Source organism: Cyprinus carpio, chromosome B13 (genome assembly GCF_018340385.1).
Source record: "Cyprinus carpio isolate SPL01 chromosome B13, ASM1834038v1, whole genome shotgun sequence".
Lineage (NCBI taxonomy): Eukaryota > Metazoa > Chordata > Actinopteri > Cypriniformes > Cyprinidae > Cyprinus > Cyprinus carpio.
The window spans coordinates 8,454,370-8,473,869 of record NC_056609.1 but is presented as its reverse complement, the minus strand read 5'-3'; the positions used below and the strand labels follow the sequence as shown (position 1 = coordinate 8,473,869).

General features: G+C 39.0%; 2 protein-coding genes across 8 annotated transcripts in view; one reads left to right on the top strand and one right to left on the bottom strand.

Annotated features, from left to right (window-relative positions):
• tjap1 (tight junction associated protein 1 (peripheral)) overlaps positions 1 to 5,327 on the top strand; it is a 99,251-nt gene extending 93,924 nt beyond the window's left edge. For all 6 annotated transcript variants that reach the window (XM_042736350.1, XM_042736353.1, XM_042736349.1 and 3 more), the window contains one exon: positions 1,920 to 5,327. In XM_042736350.1, coding sequence (XP_042592284.1) covers positions 1,920 to 3,356 — 1,437 coding nt within the window. In that variant the 3' untranslated portion in view covers positions 3,357 to 5,327. The remainder of the gene's footprint in view (positions 1 to 1,919) is intronic.
• A 5,179-nt stretch (positions 5,328 to 10,506) lies between these two features.
• Positions 10,507 to 18,879, bottom strand: lrrc73 (leucine rich repeat containing 73). Of its 2 annotated transcripts, none has more exons than XM_042736346.1 (6): positions 18,103 to 18,879; positions 17,016 to 17,176; positions 15,992 to 16,114; positions 15,515 to 15,615; positions 12,069 to 12,264; positions 10,507 to 11,950 (listed from the first exon to the last, which is right to left on the bottom strand). In XM_042736346.1, the coding sequence occupies exons 1-6, from the start codon at positions 18,372 to 18,374 to the stop codon at positions 11,838 to 11,840; spliced, it is 966 nt and encodes a 321-aa protein (XP_042592280.1). In that variant the 5' UTR covers positions 18,375 to 18,879; the 3' UTR covers positions 10,507 to 11,837. The 2 variants fall into 2 exon arrangements, with proteins under 2 accessions (XP_042592280.1, XP_042592281.1); XM_042736347.1 differs by having other exon boundaries at positions 10,507 to 10,855; positions 18,103 to 18,875.
• Between the last annotated feature and the right edge of the window lie 621 nt (positions 18,880 to 19,500).

The following is a 19,500-nucleotide window of genomic DNA, read 5'->3' as shown; positions in this document are numbered from 1 at the left end:
AATTTTTTTATGTGTTTGGTGCCATTTAAGAGGCTGAGCTTGTAGCCAGACTTTTGACTTACAGAATAAAGTCCAGTCCATACTGAACATTGTTCTGGCCAAGAGCCGTGTATCTGATTGAAACCTAAAGTGTACTTCAGTTTTTATGTGTATGCAAGGATATATGTGTACAGTGTGTGTGATGTAAATTTCATCATCAGCATTGTACAATGTGCAACCCAATTTTTTTTTAACAGCGGTCACACATGCACACTTTGAGTTATTTGGCCCACTAGGTGGCAACACTAACCCAGGTCTTTGTTTCACAATCTAAAAAAGAAATGGAAGAGACAGAAGAACACCAAACTACCCGAGACCTTGCGCGAGTTGGTTAAGAGATATTCGCAACTCCAGATTTAAGACATTTTTTCAGTTGTAACATCCAGACAGAAATAGCTTAGACACTGGACAAAGATTTAACTTTCTAGTGTGCATTTGTCAGGTGGTTGTGTACACATGGAGTCTACTTTGAATGCTCATGTGTTTGGCTGTATGTATACGCCAAGTGTTTGCATAAAAACTTAAGTATAGTTTACCAACCACAATTCCATTTATTTTATGTAATGATCAGGGGCAAGTAAGAATGAAATTGGATATAACACTGAAAGCACAAAACAGGTGATCAAAGATGTATAGTATTGTTTACATGCTAGTGCATTTATGCACCAGATGGTCATTGAATGGTCTATAAATATATCTGAGCTGTCCTCATTTTCTGTGGGAGAAAGAAGTCTTGTTTTGCCCACCATAGTGATTGAAGTATTGTAGCACTTTGTGTAACATCTGACTTCCCACACTAGCATGTGATGCTGCAGTGGTCATGGGATACTAATGCCCTCTGGGACAATTAATTTAGGCAGTGTCATGTAGATTTCTGTGCTAGAAGGCCATGAGGGGGTCATGCTTGGAAGTGTGGTCTGGACAGATCAATTCTCCCATGCACCACGCTCAGAGGAAGTAAGGGCTTTGTGGGTAATTGCTGCCCCAAAGGATCGTTACAACATAAAGCTGAGCGGGACTGTGTGATCACTGATTTTCCCTGCCTTTTTTCCACAAATCAATGACTTGGCCTGGCTTTGTTAAATCGTGCCACACTACCGAATGAAATAAAGGCCTCATCACCTGCCTTTTTTCTTTTAGTCTCTCTCTCTCTCTCTCTTTCTGTCTGTCTCACCCCTCTTCAGTAATAATCTAATTTGAGGTGAGCTGCTTACTCTTTATTCTTCTAGGCCAGCCAGATATTGAATGGTATTAAAGGAAAAAACCCTGTTTTCTGCTTTTCTTGATCATGACTGAGATAACCTTCATTGGGACAGTATGGTAGATAGGCTTCATCAAACATCCTATTCATATCCCAGTGCATGTTAGTGAAATTGCACCTTTTAAGATTACTTGCAAGAAAGGATTCATCCACAAAATGTGCAAGCTACATAAATCTCATGACAACAAATGTGATCCCAAGAAAAAGGAAAGGTAAAAGAAAAAGATTGAGATCATTTATTTACCTTGGAGTTATTCCATACTTTCTTGGAACACAGAAGAAAATTGTATGGACTATTTTATATAGTACGGTCTTGTTCTTTTTGGAGCTTGATTTTTCTTGTTCTTTTTGGAGCTTAATCATAGCTTTGTCTACTGCATGAGAAACACAGTGTAAACATAAGTGTTTTTCCCAGTTTGTGTTCCATGCAAGAATTATGCATGCAAGGCTGGTCCTTAAAAAGTCTTATCCCTAGAAACTGAATCAACTTTTTTTCAGGTTGATGGATAACTTGTCATTTAAATATTGAAAACCAATTTCTAAAATGAGCTCTACTGCAGGAAAAGTAAACTTTTGTCACGTTTGTTTGTGTGTTAATTTTCTCTATAATGTTTTGCAGTTGCCATATGAGCTACAGGATATGGTGAACAAGCACATGAAGAGTAGCTTGCCTAACAAGACTCAGGGCTCTCAGGGAGCTCAAGCCCAGGATCCTGACACTCTAAGCCTGACTCCCGCAGACGTAGTGCCCACTTCAGTGATTGCTCGTGTTCTTGAGAAGCCGGAGCCCCTGGTGCTCAACTCAGCCCAGTCTAGCAGCAGTGCAGGTCGGCCAGTGGCTGAAGATGTGTTCGTACACGTGGACATGACAGGACCCCAAGATGACAGTGGAGGGCGTGAAAATGGGGGTCCTGTTCATGCCAGGCCTCCTGTGGGAGCTGGTTCTGATCAGCAGCATGTAAACGGCATGTGTCGAAGCCAGGGCAGCCTGGATGGTCCAACAGGAGAAGATGGGGCAGCCCCTTCTTTTGAGAAGTTGAATCCTTACCCAGCACCTCCACCACCAAACCCGCTGTACCCTGGTCGCAAAGTGATCGAGTTCTCCTCCGATGACAAAGTCAAGATTCCCAAGAACAGTCCACTGCCCAATTGCACCTACGCTACTCGTCAGGCCATTTCTCTTAGTCTTGTGCAGAACGAAGAGGAGGCAGCCGAGCGACAGCGGACCGTGCCCAATAGCCCTGCTGTGTCTGATGGGGGTTGGCGGTCTGGGACCTCCTCATCTTCTGGTGGAGGGCATGCTTCTCACCAGCGCACACCTCCACAGATGGATGCTACGGACACCCTCTCCAGTCATTCAAGTCCCTTTAGCAGCCCCCCTCAGCCTCCGAGCGCCTTTGCAAGCTCTGGTAGCTCAGAGGAGGACCTACTGGCCAACTGGCAGCGCATGTTTGTAGAAAAAATGGCACCATCCACTGAAGGATCCCTCGTCAACCGCACATCCTTCAGCAGTGAGACTGTGAAAGATCTCCAAAGAAGTCACAACGGAAAATCAGGAGTAGGGGCTATGAGAGGTGCTTACTCTGATGGCGAGGAGGGATCCTCGGCCCAGAGCTGGACAGCAAGTAGAGAGTCCAGTTTGGATACAGACACCAGCAGCATGGCAGACCTCCGTGCAAAAAAGACTCAATACGGAGGTGACTTTTCCCAGGAAGAGGGTGAACACCTACTGATGGCCCTTGATCCACTTGACAATGATGGTGCTAGTGGTGACACCATGGTCACCATTGAGAGCAGTCCAGCCTCTGCTAAGCGTCAAGAGTTTGCTGAAGATGCTGGCTCCGCAGGAAGTTCAGCTGAGGAGCGAGATATCCTGCCCCAGGACTTTCCTGTCATCGGCTCAAGAGTCCTAGCAGCCCTTGAGGATAATGCAGACAAGCCCCCTCGGACTGGCTCCTCACGACCTCTGAAGAGCCCCAAGAGAATGGGCGTTCATCACTTGCACCGCAAAGACAGCCTTACCAGAGCTCAAGAGCATGGAAACTTGCTGGACTGAGACTTCCAGGCTTATTCTTCTCTTCTTTTTTTGACCTTGAGTGCTCTTCGTCTTACTAGCAATCTCTAGGCATTGCAGCATACGACAAGTGGAAGGGATCGGATCAGCATTGCTGTACTTATCCCTGGTCATGCTGCTGTTGCTGAGGCATTATTGTAACTCTTCTGTCCTCTCTCTGAGGCTTGGAGCTCTTTAATCTGTGGAACCTATGGTATTGGTGGCTTCCGCTGGTGAAGTACTTCAGTCAGTCCGGTTTTGCATGGACGGTGCTTCTGGAATCGTACAAGAATGTCAAAAAAAAAACATTCAAAGTCCAAGACTTGATTCTGTTTGATGTGACATGATTGAGTGGGCAACAGCAGGACAAAGCTATACAATTACACTTCTGTAAGAGAAAGAGTTCAAGATTGAGCAGCATTGGGAAGGATCCCTGTGGCACTGAACGGACATGGAACATCTCACATAATGGGTGTTTTGACATTTGCTTTTGCCCTCGGGTGAGAGTTTTCTACCCAGATAATGATATCTACCCAGCATCCCAGTGCAAGTCCTTTGTTACGGGAGATTGGGATGGCACCAAATGGCCACAGCTTCACAGATACCACTGTGTCAGGCATTCTGCTGGCTAAAGCAGATTAAATGTAATCTATGGGGACTCTCTTGTCAATTTTCAGTGCCTAACCCTTGCTCTGACAGAGGGGGCTCTCCATCACCCTTTAAAAGAACATCTTGTTCCTTTAGCCTGCTTTTAGTCATCATAAATTGAGAGGATCCTTCACCTTCAATTTTCAGTTACCTCTCTTCACTGATCTACCACTGTATTTCAACACCCAAGCTAAAGACAGCTTTTGTACTTTAATAATTTGAATTTGATTTTGATGTATTCGGTATATGTTTTAATGATCAAGTATACTTCCTGATTTTCATTCTCATCTGTTTTGTTTGACTAATGGTATTTAAACCTGATTATGATTTTAAGAGTTTTTTTGTGTATTTATTTGTCTTTTGCTGGTCTGAAGTGTCCCATTACTTCCCTCAAAGCAGTTAAGCACTTGCAGAAGTGTGTATAAGTGCATAGGTTACTAAATCCTGTCATGAAATGAGAAGGTATACAATCCCTTTTACACATTATTTGTTATACTGTAATACAATAGAAATTTAACCCAAACAGTGCCGTTTGGCATTTTAAATATTTAATCAATTTTTTTTTTCTTTTTTCAAAGGTCAGTATTTAAGAGTAAAAAAAAAAACTCTACAAGTAAGGCTGAAACATTAAAATGTGTCATTGGTATTTCATGTCCTCCAATTCAGAGATATATTAATGTGACCCTTTGCTGCTGACGGCACAAATTGCCTTTCAGAGGGCATATTAATATTTCAAAACTATGCATATAGTACTGTGTAAAAACACCACAAAAAAAAGCAAAGCTTTCTCTCTGTTATGATGACATTGCTGACTTCTAAATAAAAAAACAATGAGCTAAAAAGCTGAAATTTAAGCCAGAAACATGACCAGAACACAATATTTAGAAGATTTTTGTTTGTTCTTTTTAAATCCTGATTTCAAGAAAAGCCATGTTTTGATCTTAATGAATGTAATCATCTTTATGTAGCATCCGTTTTCATTGGCTCCTCATTCTTTAGCTGATGCTAATGCTTTATGTATTTTAAGGGGACTGTGCATCCCGCCATCATTTGGTGTATTTTTCTGTGTGTATTTTTGTGTGTAAATCTAATTTCTCATGATTATGGATGATCAATCTGTCCAGCAGATACTTTCTACAAGTTTTTGTTTTTTTCCTGTGCTGAGTGTTCGAGTCGTTTCGTTTCAAGCCTTGTTCAAATAGCATTTTAACATTTATCAGCTTTTCTCAAACAAAAAGTTTTAGATGCAATGACTACAAGCGTCCTCATTCTTTTGTTTTGATAAATATATTTTAGAGACTATTAAACTCTGTGTTGCCTTTTTAAGTGCTTGCTTTGTGCTTTTTATTTGCAGTAAGTTTTAGTCTGTTGACCAGTCATTATCCAGATGTCCCACCCTGGGTCAGGACTTCATGCAGTAGTGTACTTTAAAAAAATTACTGTATTTTTTTTTTTTTTTACTGGACACAGCATTCCCTCCACCCTTAGTGATTTGAGACATATACCCTACAGGTGATACGCAACAGTATTCCTCATCCATAAGAGTATGTTGTGTACTTAGGATTTTTAGGATTAGTCTTTTATTTATGAACGTATCAGTGAGACAGAAGGTACAGCAGCATGTATTACATTTTAACGGTATTCCTGGAAGGACATCAGACTTTTGTAAAATGCTTGCTGTATATATTCACCACATAGCTGGTCTGCCACAGCACTCCTTGCCCTGAATAATTCAGTTATATGTTCCTCAGTGAAGGGAAGAATGTGCGATCGAAGGGCTCCCAAGTCCACACTTACTCTTCTTGTCTTACACTTTGGTCTTCGTATGTAGTTATCAGTCTTGCTCTGCAATATATGGGAGTACCATTAATAGCCCATGATTAATTGAAGTGTAACTACCCACCATGCTGAATAATTAATATTTTATCATGTTCTAAAATAGTTCTGTGATGCTTTAAAGAGACAGAGTACAGCCCGTCAGGGTCTCGCATGACGAAATAGAATCTCTTAAATATTTCATTCTCGTCAGACATGCATATAAATGCAAATAAATACAAAAAAGACGACAATGGTCAGAATGTGCAATACATTGAGTCCATAAATAGGACTTTCTCCACTTTAATAACTCAAATTTAATTGCATGCATAAGAGACGTGCACATCTTCTTTAATCCAAGGTGACCCTCTGGTGTGCTGTAAGTCTTTCAAAAGCTTTGCTGAGAAATCTTAGAAATGAAAAAAATTGTTATCCTCCAAGCAACACTCCAATCCACCTTCTGCCCAAAGCTGACGTCTCTGTGATGGAAAAACATATTCAATTCATGTTATCGTCTCTTTAACCTTCAAGAAGGTGCTAAATCTGCACTCCTTTTCCTTTGATCTATGAATGTTTTTATTCATCAGTAGGCCAACTTTCATGTAGCCATCAACAAAATGTAAGTCAAATTAGGTCTGAAATTAGCCTTTGTTATTGACTAATAACCTTGTATTAAAGTGAAAATCGACCCTGTTTACTTTAATGCATATTTCCTGGTTTTACTGTCGTGGTAATCTTTCATCAAAGTGTAATTAGCTCGCTCCCCCTTTACAATGAGACTCCTTTTTGTCAATGTTAATATTAACTATGAGCCATCCTTTAGCCCTAGTTTTAAGCATTGATTCAACAGGTTTCATTTTAGTATGAAACAACTATTCTCGACCCAATCAATTCCTTTTTAATAAAATCAAGTTCTGCCCTAGATTTTGTGGTTGAGCATCCTGTTTCACTTGAAAATGCCTTGGAAGTAAAATTGGTTGTGCTTCATGTTTTGTAGAGTCCTAGCAATTCTTTGATAGTTGTATTTTGTTACTTCATTTATTAAACCTCTGTTTTTGAAGTTTAAGTTTCAAATTATTGGAGTTTAAGTTCTGTGAAACTCAATATATTATTGTCCTGATGCTTTAACATGTTGGTGGAATTTCATTGATTATGAGGGGATTTTCTAAGGGTTCAAAAACCAGTTTCATGTTTATGTTGGCTCACACAATCTCAGTCAGATGTGTGCAGTTTTACAGTTTGTCTTCTGAATTTGTCTGTGATTCCTCAGACAGATTTCTGGTGCATACCTTGTCTTATACATGTGCAACTGTAGCAACATGGTGCTTCTTTCCTCCTCATACCATCGTTTTGATCCCCCTCCCCATGCAGTGTACTTTTCACCACGGTTTAAATTAATTTATTTTGACTTTTACTTTTATCAGGAAAAGCTTCCATGTTTGTGTAGATGTTTCATGCACAGCTTTTTCCCCTAAAAAAAAAAAATTCTTATGACTGGACTAATTTTATTTTCTGAATTTGTAAACTGATGTATATTTTAAAAGAAATAAAACTATTTTAAACAATTGTTTTGAACTGTACACTTTTGCAGTGTCACCTCCATGCACTACTATGATTGAGGATGTGTGTTTTTTTTCTGTCATATGACGTCATTCTAGCCGTGGAGCCCCAGTGACGATGCAGGAGTGCCCACTGCTGGTCATGAGGGTCCAGTGCTCTTTAGTGGGTGGATACAAGCACCTAGCAACAGCCAACAGTCCTTGGTCTTAATTGTCAAAACAATTACAGTAACTAATTAGGATCAGTAAAGCATATCAGCAGAGCTGACGAGAACTAGGCCTAATTGCTGTTTTGTCTGGCAGGTTCCAGGATAACTGCATAAATTTAACACCTCAAGACAATTTTTTTTTTTTTTTTTTTTTTTTTTTTTTTTGGTTCAGGAGTGTTATTTTTCAATATTATCTTTTCATTCTTACATTTAAACATTCTTTTGCCCTCTTTGCATGTGACACTGGCAAAAAGCTTGTTCAGGATGCAGATCAAAATATTTTTCTCTACAAAAGGGGGGCCCGGCAGAAAAAGTTTGGGAACCACTGGTTTAAAGGGATACTCCACCCCAAAATGAAAATTTTGTCATTAATCACTTACCCCCATGTCATTCCAAACCCGTAAAAGCTTCGTTCGTCTTCGGAACACAATTTAAGATATTTTGGATGAAAACCTGGAGGCTTGTGACTGTCCCATACACTGCCAAATAAATAGTGTCAAGGTCCAGGAAAGTATGAAAAGCATCATCAGAATACTCCATCTGCCATCAGTGATTCAACCGTAACGTTATGAAGCGACGACAATACTTTTTGTACACAAAGAAAACAAAAATAACGACTTGATTCAACAATTCCTCTCCTCTGTGTCTCTCCAAATCAGCGTAGTGCCATTTTGGCAATTCTGAGCATTACGCAAGCGGCTTACGCTCTTCGAAATGCACAAAGTGCTGTGTTTGATTCCTGAATGAATGAGTGTTTTTGACGACCTCGGTGATTAACTAAAGATACGGACGTAACCTGCAGAAAGACTCAAGGTGATTCCAGACTTGGTCAGCATTTTTGTGCACTATGTGTCCTGACTCAGATCTCATTTCAGTCCCTTCCAGATCAGACTAATGAGTATTTCATCACGCTGAATCCTTTAGCATGCTCCTGTCAGTGAAGAGGATTCATTACAGCATTACCCACTGGAAAATTGGCCTTCCATTTGTCTCAGTTCTTTAGCAGCTTGGTAGATTGATTGGAGGCCTTTCATTAATTATAGACAACGACCTCCTTCCTTCGTATTTGCCTTTCCTGGCAGCTGCTGAATGAGAGCGGAGATAGACATTAGGTAGGTGTTGGTGTCCATTTCCTAATTCTATCCCTGACCGGAAATAGAGAGCTGCTTATTCAGAGTCATGGAAGGGAGCAGTAGATAATACCTAAAAGAACTGAAAGCAAAATAAATGTGCTGGGTCAGAAATGTACTTTTGCATCAAGGGACACCATTTCCAGGAGCATTTATTATTATTATTATTTTTTTTTTTTTCATTTGTAAAGACCTTTTTTATAATTAATTCAAAACTTCAACTGCAGCGTTTACAGCAGTTGCATTGCATTCATGAGCTCAACGGAAACGTGATTGGTTATTATGTTCAACGTTGCATATATATATATATATATATATATATATATATATATTTATATATATATATATTCTTTATTCAGTCTCTAACTCGAACACAATATATTTATGTAATATCACACAAACAAGAGTGTTGATGTACTGAATGTCAATATTCAGACAAACAGCATGATTGCAAGTTCAATATTGTCTTTATGCAACAGTCATTATTGTTGACCAATCTTTATATACATATGCCTGGCAAAATGAACAAAATATCTGTCATAACGCACATTTTTCTAGTAATTCTGCAGGCCTTGATTAGTTGATTAAGGTGTTCAATTAGGGATGATTAAAAGCCATTTTAGAGCAAATACATGGAGATGATGAATATCCTGTCATTAAATGTATGTACATAATGCATACTTTCTATAATGTAATGCATATGCAGTAATGCATGCTACACTTGGTGTTGCAACATGATATGCTCTGGCCGTTCTCCTTGTCATAAAAGAGGGTTGTAAATCTAGATTTTGTGTAAATACATTTTGGCTGTGTGCTGCACAATGCTTGTGAACCACACTCTATGGTGGATTGAATTATCCACTCTGCACAAATGCTTTTTATTCCCTCATACTCAAATCCTCAAAAACCACACTGAGACTCTACAGCTGATTCCATAAGAAAAACGGATCTCCAAAAACAGCAAGCTTTCAACCATATCACTGAAGAGAAAACATGACGCCGATGTGACTGTAATGGTAAGGTCTGCCTGTTTTCACTGCGCTACGGCACTTTTAATGCTCCAATGTATTCCGAGTAGGAGTATCGTATTTACACTGCACAACTGCCCGAATCCAAATGAAGGAGACTGTGAACAGACACAGCGATGACCAGACATCAGACACCACACTGAAGCCTGTGAAGCACACACACCTGTGTAATGGAAACAGACAGGTGTTCACGGGAGAGAACACTGGTCATATAAACATTAAACCAAAAATTTTTCAGACACCAGATATCATTTTTGATATATTTTTTTTTTTTTACTAGTGGGTGCAGGACACTATAGTTCATGTAAGTCAGGATACTGTGACATACCCAAAAATTCTTCATACGGTGGACTACCAATAAAACTGATCAAAATTTGGGTCCAAAAATGATTCAGACACTTTGACCTAACCATGTTTTGCTCAAGTGTTTTTCTTAAATTGCTAATGTGACCTTTTTACACCACAGACTGAACAAAATTAAGCATCGCTTGGTAACTGACCATGATGTGTAACTATTCAACCTAATTCATTACACACCTTTCTATCAAAGTTATCTGACATTATCAAGATTCATTTGTTCTGACACCGAGTTATTGTCGTATTTAATTAAACTGTTATAATGTGAGAAATGTTAAAGGTGTCTGAATAAATTTTGGTCAGTGTGTGTGTGTGTGTGTGTGTATATATATATCTGGCTGGTTTATTTTAGCAGTAATTCCCTGTTTGTAGACACAAGAACAAAAAAGCCAAGCAAAAAGCATTTAAAAAGTTGTAAACTGATTTATTCAGGCATCAGGCCATAACATTAACCCTATACAGCTCATCTAACAGAGTATACTGTTATTGGTTAAATACAGTAGATTTATAAATAGACTGTACATCTGTAAAATAAATAATTCACTATTGCGTATTATAAGTCACTTGGTGTTTAAGGTTTCTGTTCCAGCTTTGAACTGTCTTGCGCTAAGTGCTACAGGTCATGCGGCGTGAGAGGCTGCGCACTAGCTGGTGGTCTCGCAAAACATGGGCAGCTCCAGAATCACATCTCTGTCTCTGCCAAAAAGCTCTCACCCAGTCCTGATGTCATCAGGACCATCTGGGAGCTGGAGGAGTCTGGAAGGGTCAGAGACAATGTGTGAAGAGGACAGGAATTTGGCTTTTCCAGTTCTGAACGACTAAAGATTCTTCTTTCTAGGGATAGTTCACATTCTCTCATCTTTTATTCACCCTCAAACCTGCATTGACTTTCTTTTACCCGCTGTATTTTTGAAAAACATCCTGGCCTACACTATACTGCTCACCAAGGCTGCATTTACTTGATCACAAAAAAATATTGTGAAATACTATTATAATTTAAAATAACAGTTTGCTATTTTAATATATTTTACAATATAATTAATTCCTGTGATCGTCAGCATCATGAGACACATGAGAAATCATTTTAATATGCTGATTTGCTGCTCATTATTTTCAATGTTAAGAACAGTTGTGCTGCTTAATAGTTTTTGTGCAAGGCTTTTTCATGATTCCTTGATAAATACATGTTCAGTTAGAACAGAGTGTATTTGATGATCTAAAAGTCTACAGTTTGTGTTCTTTCTGAATAAATATCTTTAAAAAAACAAACAAACTTTTGAACAGGCAAGTACAGTAATGGTACTGTAATAAACATTAAAGTACCAAAAAAAGTAATCCATTCCACTTCTGTAGAATGTACCAAAAATCATTAATGTATTAAAAAATGTAGGCTATTTTTCTGAAAATCAATGAGTATAACAGTCTTTCTGTGAAAATGGAGCATCAACACTATTGACGTCATTGGTTTTAGTGAAATGGAGTACTTCTTTGATACTTTTAAGTTTTTTTTTTTTTTTTTTTTTTTTACCTCCAACAAGTCCCCATTCACTTTCATTATATGGAAAGGAATGGCCAGGATTCTCATCTTTTGCGTAAAAAGAAAGTCAAATAGGTTTGGAGTGATGTGAGAATGATCATTTCCAGCCGAACTATTCTTTTCAAATTGAACCTTGCTAATAATAACCTCTAAGTCTAATGACTTCAGGATATACAGGACAGAGAACTCACAACTTGGCCCTTATAAGAAATCCATATTTCTATTTCGTAAGTAGAAATGATCTCTCCTAAACAATGCATGAGTGATGTCAATTTCTGTACTTCCCTTTTGCCCCAGCCTCTTAGAAGCAGTTACTCCAGGAAAGTCATCCACACACAAAGAGGGAAAGAGAGAGCGGAAGAGAAATCTAAATGAAACGGTCTTGAAGCAAAGAGAACAGGCTGAGAGAGAGTGAGGCTGGTCAGCCCTTACTGCTGTGGGGAACCCAGGCGGGTTTCTCCCTGGGGGGCACCGAGCGTCCGCGCGCCTCTCCGTCCTTATCCTCCTCCTCCTCGCCTTCAGAGAGGAGATCAGAGATCTGCTGCTGCAGCTCAGGGCTGATGTCGTTCTCGGCTAGAACCAGCACACGCAGGCTGGTGGGGTAGTTCTCCACCATGTCTAGGAAGACCTGACCACAGAGAAACATGGAAGGCTTGCGATCGAGCGACATGTCAGTAAATATGTTAATAGAATTGAACTCTACTTTGAGTATGAAATAAATGTATCTTAAATATATTACTTTTTTTTTTACTAGGGAAAGTTGGCACAAATACTTGGATGACCCTGCTTAGATTGCAACCAATGCGTATTTTACCACCCAGTGACACCAAGCAGAGTCATTACAACTATCCTGACAGGAGAATGAACACTGAGAGCATGAAGAAAGTCCCTGTACAACTTTGCCCTCTAGTGGAGAGTTATGAACAGAGAAGGTGTGAGAGCTTTTAAAGGGATACTTTATCTGTTTAGTGATGTCATGTTGTATAGACCTTGTGATGCTTTCAGTCTAAGATTTAACATCTCATTTTGTGTTTCACAGGAGAAAGCTGCAATGCCACGCGGGTGACAGAGGAATTATGGCTTAAAGTTGTGCTTAATCCATTATTTTCCCCCACAGTGCTATTTTTCAGCAGGAGGTGATAGGAAAAGGTTTTGGATTGCTCTTATGGTTTATAAAGTACAGATCTGATCTACATGCCCTGTCTCCTTTCAAGGGTGAAATGAATGAAACCACTGAACAGATTACATTGCATGCATCACACAGCACTTACCCGCATGAATTTACACATTATTCATCACTGATTTAAATCAACAAGTCCTATGAATAGTGTTTACTCTTTCAGAAATGAAAGTGAACTCTATGGTAGGTATTTTAGAAATGCAGCAAAAAACTGACACCAAAAAAAAAAAAAAAAACAAAATACGTTTTGACAGTAGTGTACAAAAACTTACTGACAAAAGCTGGAGGACTTGAGAAATGAGTATTGTAAAAATTAAAATCATACAGGTGTCAAAATTAATATTAAGTAAATATTATGCAATATATATATATTAGTGCTGTCAAGCGATTAATCAAAATAAAAAACATTAAATAAAAAATATTATATATATATATTAGTGCTGTCAAGCGATTAATCATAATTAATCACATCCAAAATAAAAGTTTTTATTTACATAATATATGTATGTGTACTGTGTATATTTATTATGTATATATAAATACACACGCATGCATGTATATATTTCAGGAAAAAAGTAATTTTTTATATTGTAAATACATGTAAATATTTTCAAAATATATACTGTAGGCCTATGTGTGTATTTATATATACATAATAAAAATACACAGAACACACATATATTATGCAAACAAAAACTTTTATTTTGGATGTGATTAATCGTTTGACAGCACTTATATATTCATTCATTACACACAGACTGATATATTCCAAATGTTTATTTATTTTATTTTTAATGATACTAACTGACAACTAAGGAAAATCCCAAATTCAGTATCTTGAAAATTAGAATATTGTGAAAAGGTTCAATATTGAAGACACCTGGTGCCACACTCTAATCAGCTAATTAACTCAAAACACCTGCAAAGCCTTTAAATGGTCTCTCAGTCTAGTTCTGTAGGCTACACAATCATGGGGAAGACTGCTGACTTGACAGTTGTCCAAAAGACAACCATTGACACCTTGCACAAGGAGGGCAAGAAACAAAAGATCATTGCAAAAGAGGCTGGCTGTTCACAGAGCTCTGTGTCCAAGCACATTAATAGAGAGGTGAAGGGAAGGAAAATATGTGATAGAAAAAAATGTACAAGAAATAAGAAAGACCGCACCCTGGAGAGGATTGTGAAACAAAACCCATTCAAAAATGTGGGGGAGATTCACAAAGAGTGGACTGCAGCTGGAGTCAGTGCTTCAAGAACCACTACGCACAGACGTATGCAAGACATGGGTTTCAGCTGTCGCATTCCTTGTATCAAGCCACTCTTGAACAACAGACAGCGTCAGAAGCGTCTCGCTTCAAAAAGGACTGGACTGCTGCTGAGTGGTCCAAAGTTATGTGCTCTGATGAAAGTAAATTTTGCAATTCCTTTGGATATCAGGGTCCCAGAGTCTGGAGGAAGAGAGGAGAGGCACACAATCCACGTTGCTTGAGGTCCAGTGTAAAGTTTCCACAGTCTGATGGTTTGGGGTGCCATGTCATCTGCTGGTGTTGGTCCACTGTGTTTTCTGAGGTCCAAGGTCAACACAGCCTGCTTCCTGCTGCTGACCAACTTTATGGAGATGCAGATTTCATTTTCCAACAGGACTTGGGCCCAGCACACAGTGCCAAAGCTACCAGTATCTGGTTTAAGGACCATGGTATCTCTGTTCTTAATTGGCCAGCAAACTCACCTGACCTTAACCCCATAGAAAATCTATGTGGTATTGGGAAGAGGAAGATGCGATATGCCAGACCCAAGAATGCAGAAGAGCTGAAGGCCACTATCAGAGCAACCTGGGCTCTCATAACACCTGAGCAATGCCACAGACTGATCGATTCCATGCCACGCCGCATTGCTGCAGTAATTCAGGCAAAAGGTGCCCCAACTAAGTATTGAGTGCTGTACATGCTCATACTTTTCATGTTTCATACTTTTCAGTTGGCCAAGATTTCTAAAAATCCTTTCTTTGTATTGGTCTTAAGTAATATTCTAATTTTCTGAGATACTGAATTTGGGATTTTCCTTAGTTGTCAGTTATAATCATCAAAATTAAAAGAAATAAACATTTGAAATATATCAGACTGTGTGTAATGAATGAATATAATATACAAGTTTTACTTCTTGAATGGAATTAGTGAAATAAATCAACTTTTTGATGATATTCTAATTATATGACCAGCACCTGTGTATGTGTGTGTGTGTGTGTGTATATATATATATATATTTATATATATATTTAGTTGAGTCCTAACATATTCAGACACAAGCACAATTTTTATTATTTTAGCTGCTGACCAAAACATATTCAGGTTGCTGTTATATAATCAAAATTTGAGGAAAAGTTGAGAAATTACAGCTCTTTGATATGTACCTCCCCCCTTTTCAAGGGACCATAAGTTTCATGGACAGATGTGGACTATTCCTTCATTACTTCTACATCAATTAAGCAGATATAAGGTCTGGAGTTGATTCTAAGTGTGCCATTTGCATTTGGAGGCTGTTGCTGTGAACCCACATCATGCAGTCAAAGGATCTCTTCACACAAGTGAAACAGACAGTTGTTAGGCTTCAAAAAAAAAAACAAGCAAAAAAATTAATTTGAATAAATATATTCAAAAATCCCCATGTTTCATGCTGTAGTTCTGTGTTTGGAATATACCTGTGCTGACTGATTGGTGAGGCCGGTTCCCTCCAAGTCCAGAACTTCAAGAGTTCGACTGGATGCAACAGCGACAGCCAGCATCCCAGCAATGTGATCCCCTGGAAACCACAAGCAATGGGAAAAGCTGAGACAGACACTCGAGTGCAAGGTGCAAACCAAGTGGTTTTCAAAGTGCAACCCCTGCATTTCTCCGGCAGAAACATTTGCACGCTTGGGTGGCAGTTTCATTCACCGGGGAGCAACAGTCAGCAAATAAATGTCTCAGTATATAACATCTACATCGACCACTGTACTTCAGGCAAAGACTTGCCTCCTTGAATTAATTGTTAAATAGATTTGTGTCAAACCATGACACGCAATTCACTTTACAAACGTTTAAAGCAAACTCGTGAGCTTATTAATACTGATTAAAACAATATCTGTGTATCATGTCCATCATACATCCATACCTTAAACATGCAGAAAATCGCTCACCTAAGGGATTGTAGTCGAGGTTGAGGACCCGTAACTGTGAGCTATGAGCCACGGCGATGGCCAGTCGAGCCCAACCCTGCGTGCTGACGGCTGGGTTGGCACTCAGCGTAAGCTCTTTAAGCCCTGTGCAGTATTATTGATCGCATAAAACAGCATTGTTAATTCACCACAGAGCCAAGCCTGCTGCTAGATTTAAAACTACTGCTACAGTATTTTTCATTTAGATATACATTATTAATAGAATTGTACTAATTTTCCCGAATTACACACAGAAAAACCACTCTCAAAATCAATGAAATCCTTACACACAGTCTTTATCAATGTTCTACAGTCCGAATATCTTTCAAAAAAGTTTTGAGGTTAATTAATCTAATTTCGCATCTCTGGAAAAATAGTGATCTATGACATTATACTCTGTAGAATATCAAAACTCATTTAATACAGTTTGTGAAAGTAAAAGAGGGCTACTTGCCCCAGGTTGGGGGCCATCATAGCCTTCTTTGAATAATTTTACATTTTGTGCTATGACAACAAAAATGAGCAAATATATCCATTAATTTTCCTTAGGATTTCATCATCTGGCTCATGCATCATCATCATCCTCCACATGCTAAACTTATATCTAAATATGTTACAGTTTCAAGGTAAATGTCAAGGCCATTTCATTTATTATTCAATAAAAGTGAAGAAAATGTGTTTCAAAACTATATTAACCATGTGTTCACAGTGACAATGTGCCGAAGCGCTGAGAGCTGTGGAGTTTGGAGAGTGCAGCAGAAGTGTGAACACAACAAGAATGTGTCAGTTTTGCAAACGATATTGATTTCTGGCATATTAGCATAATCAAATGGTGCCCTGGTGTATTGAATCAGTCAATTGAAAAATACTGTAATATTCACTAAAAACTCTAAGCTTAAATAAGCAGTTAGTCGCATTATATATTATGTTAATGTATCACAAAGGGTTTTTTGTATGGAAACTGTCTTTAGTAAACAGTGTTTCCTGGGAAGCTGTGATGTTTTACCCGATTTGGCTCCATCTGGAGGAAGCATGCCACAAATGAGACGAACTGCCTCATCTCCCAGCATGCAGTCCCCCAAATCCAAGGACACCAGTGAGGGGTGCGTGGAGAGGGCTCCATTCAGGGTGACCAGTCCTGCATCTAAAAGTGGACTTCCGTGGAGACTGTAAAGGCATGGGATAAGCGGACAGAGACAGCCATTATTTCCTGTGCTACATTTGCATTCCCTGAAGAAAAATGACAATGCTTTCAAGACAGCAGAAGTGTTTCAACTGTTGCTTCTGCGTTACACACACACATTATAAGATTTACAGAAAAAACAAAACAAAACATGACTTAAGGTTGTAACACTTTCCAATATAGCAAATGCATATAAATAATACGTTTGACAAACACACACACACACACACACACACACAAACCAAAAAAAAAAAAGAAAAAAAGACCAATCACAATTCAATATGCAAACGATCTGAGAAACACTAGCGGCCTCTAATATTACAGTGACGTAATCGAATCCCTCGGAACTGGAGAGCGAACATTCTAATGTGTCAATGGAAGTTCTTCAGACTCTCATTTTATAAACACGAATAATAGATAGGCCTCTATTATATACAGTAGGCCTACATTAAAACTAATACATTAAGAACTATTTTTAAAAAATGAACAGAAATGCAGAAATTATTTTAGCGCATTGCTGGGGTTACACTGTAGCTACTAGCCTTCATATTTTGTTGTACAATGTTCTTATGAACTCATTTAGCGGACGTACAAATGAGGAACATCGCAATCAATTCATCATTAGAGACAATAATACACACATTGCAGATTTTGGCGTTTCAGGATTAGTAGCTAAGGCAGATAGCCTACTGGATGTGTTTTGGGAGTTGTTTATTTGTCAAAGTCAAAAAGCACACCAGTGATGCTGTGTTATCTAAATGTCTCGATTCCGTTCTTTAATTTAAGTCTGCTATTGACTGACTGACAGGAAACTTCTCCTCAGTAATAGCCTACCGCTATAAATATGCGCGATGATGATGATGATGATAATAATAGTGACCAACTAAAGAATCCTTGACGAGGCACTCACAAGAGGGTCTGGAGGGATCTGTTGGCCTTCAGAGCATCTGCCAGCTGCTTGGTCCGGCCGATGGTGGACACCACGCCGAGGTTGAGGTTGAGCTGCGCGAGAGAGTGCGACTCCGCCACGCCGCGACACACGCGGCCGAAGTCCCGGTCAGACAGCTGGCAGCCGCGCACCGACAGCAGCCGCACGCTGTTCTCCTTCAGACTGTCGCAGATGTCTTTGATCTCCGCGCCGGACAGCGCCTCTCCCGTGATCTGAATAGAGCCCGGCAGCATTTCGGTGTTGTCAGGCTCGATTAACGGGCATTATGGATCCTGGAGGTCGGGTCCGCGGCGTCTAATCCGGTGCACCAGGCGAGCTCGGAATATCGCGGACGGAAGGTGTGGTGCTACTGCTGCTGCTGCTGCTGCTGTCTACTTCAGCGTTTTGTGCGTTTGCCTCCCGACAGCCCAAGACGATGATGATGCTGGTGCTGTCGGTTACTATATAAAACGTCGCTCACGTTAAATTGTTCCCATCTCACCAACGAAACGGGTTTTAGGCGACTCCAGGCTCGAGGTAATCCGCCTGACAGCTGATGCTGGGATTGGCCACAAGGAGAGAACGCCTCTGTGCCGAGCGCCAGTGTAGTGAACGGGAAATGGGCGCAAGGTAACGAGTGTAGGCTCTATGGATGATTACTCCGGTCTTGGAAGTAGGTTGTATCTATTAACACCGGGGCAAGTTGTCACACTCTTCACCCTGGTGATGTTTGTCAGCCTAGGTTTATTTTCACAAAGTGAATTTCTGTACATATCAAGTTTTTTTTTTATTTTTTTTTTTTTATAAATAAATAAATAAAATATGTGGGTATAAAAAAAATAGTGGGATGTACCCTACATTTTCACAGTGGGAAAATGGATATAGGTTTTGCAACAGAATGTAAACGTTTGAAACAACACAAAAGAACTTATAACTTATTTGAAACAAATTAACTTGTTACACATCAAAAAAGTAAAAATAAATAACCTGTAATTTTCTGACAGATTAACCACTCAGTTAACCCTGTAATATCTGACACATGAAATTTGTCAGATAAATTTATTTTTATTTTTAATGAAACTTATTGAACCTTTTAGATAAAATCTAAAAAAAAAAAATGCACTTAAAGAAGAAAGAGAATAGTTTGCATATATTTGCATGTGTTTGAATATTTGATACTTCAGGCTTTTATGGCTCATATTATATGACAGGAGAACATGGAGGTCATATACTCGAGGAGAAAAAAAAGGTTTATTCAGAGGCCTGAACTGAATAAAAATATGCAATTTGGTGCAGTTGTTATATAAAATTCTGATTCCATGTAATGTAAATCAATACGTCATAACAACAGCAGACTTAAAATGCATATAAATATCAGTT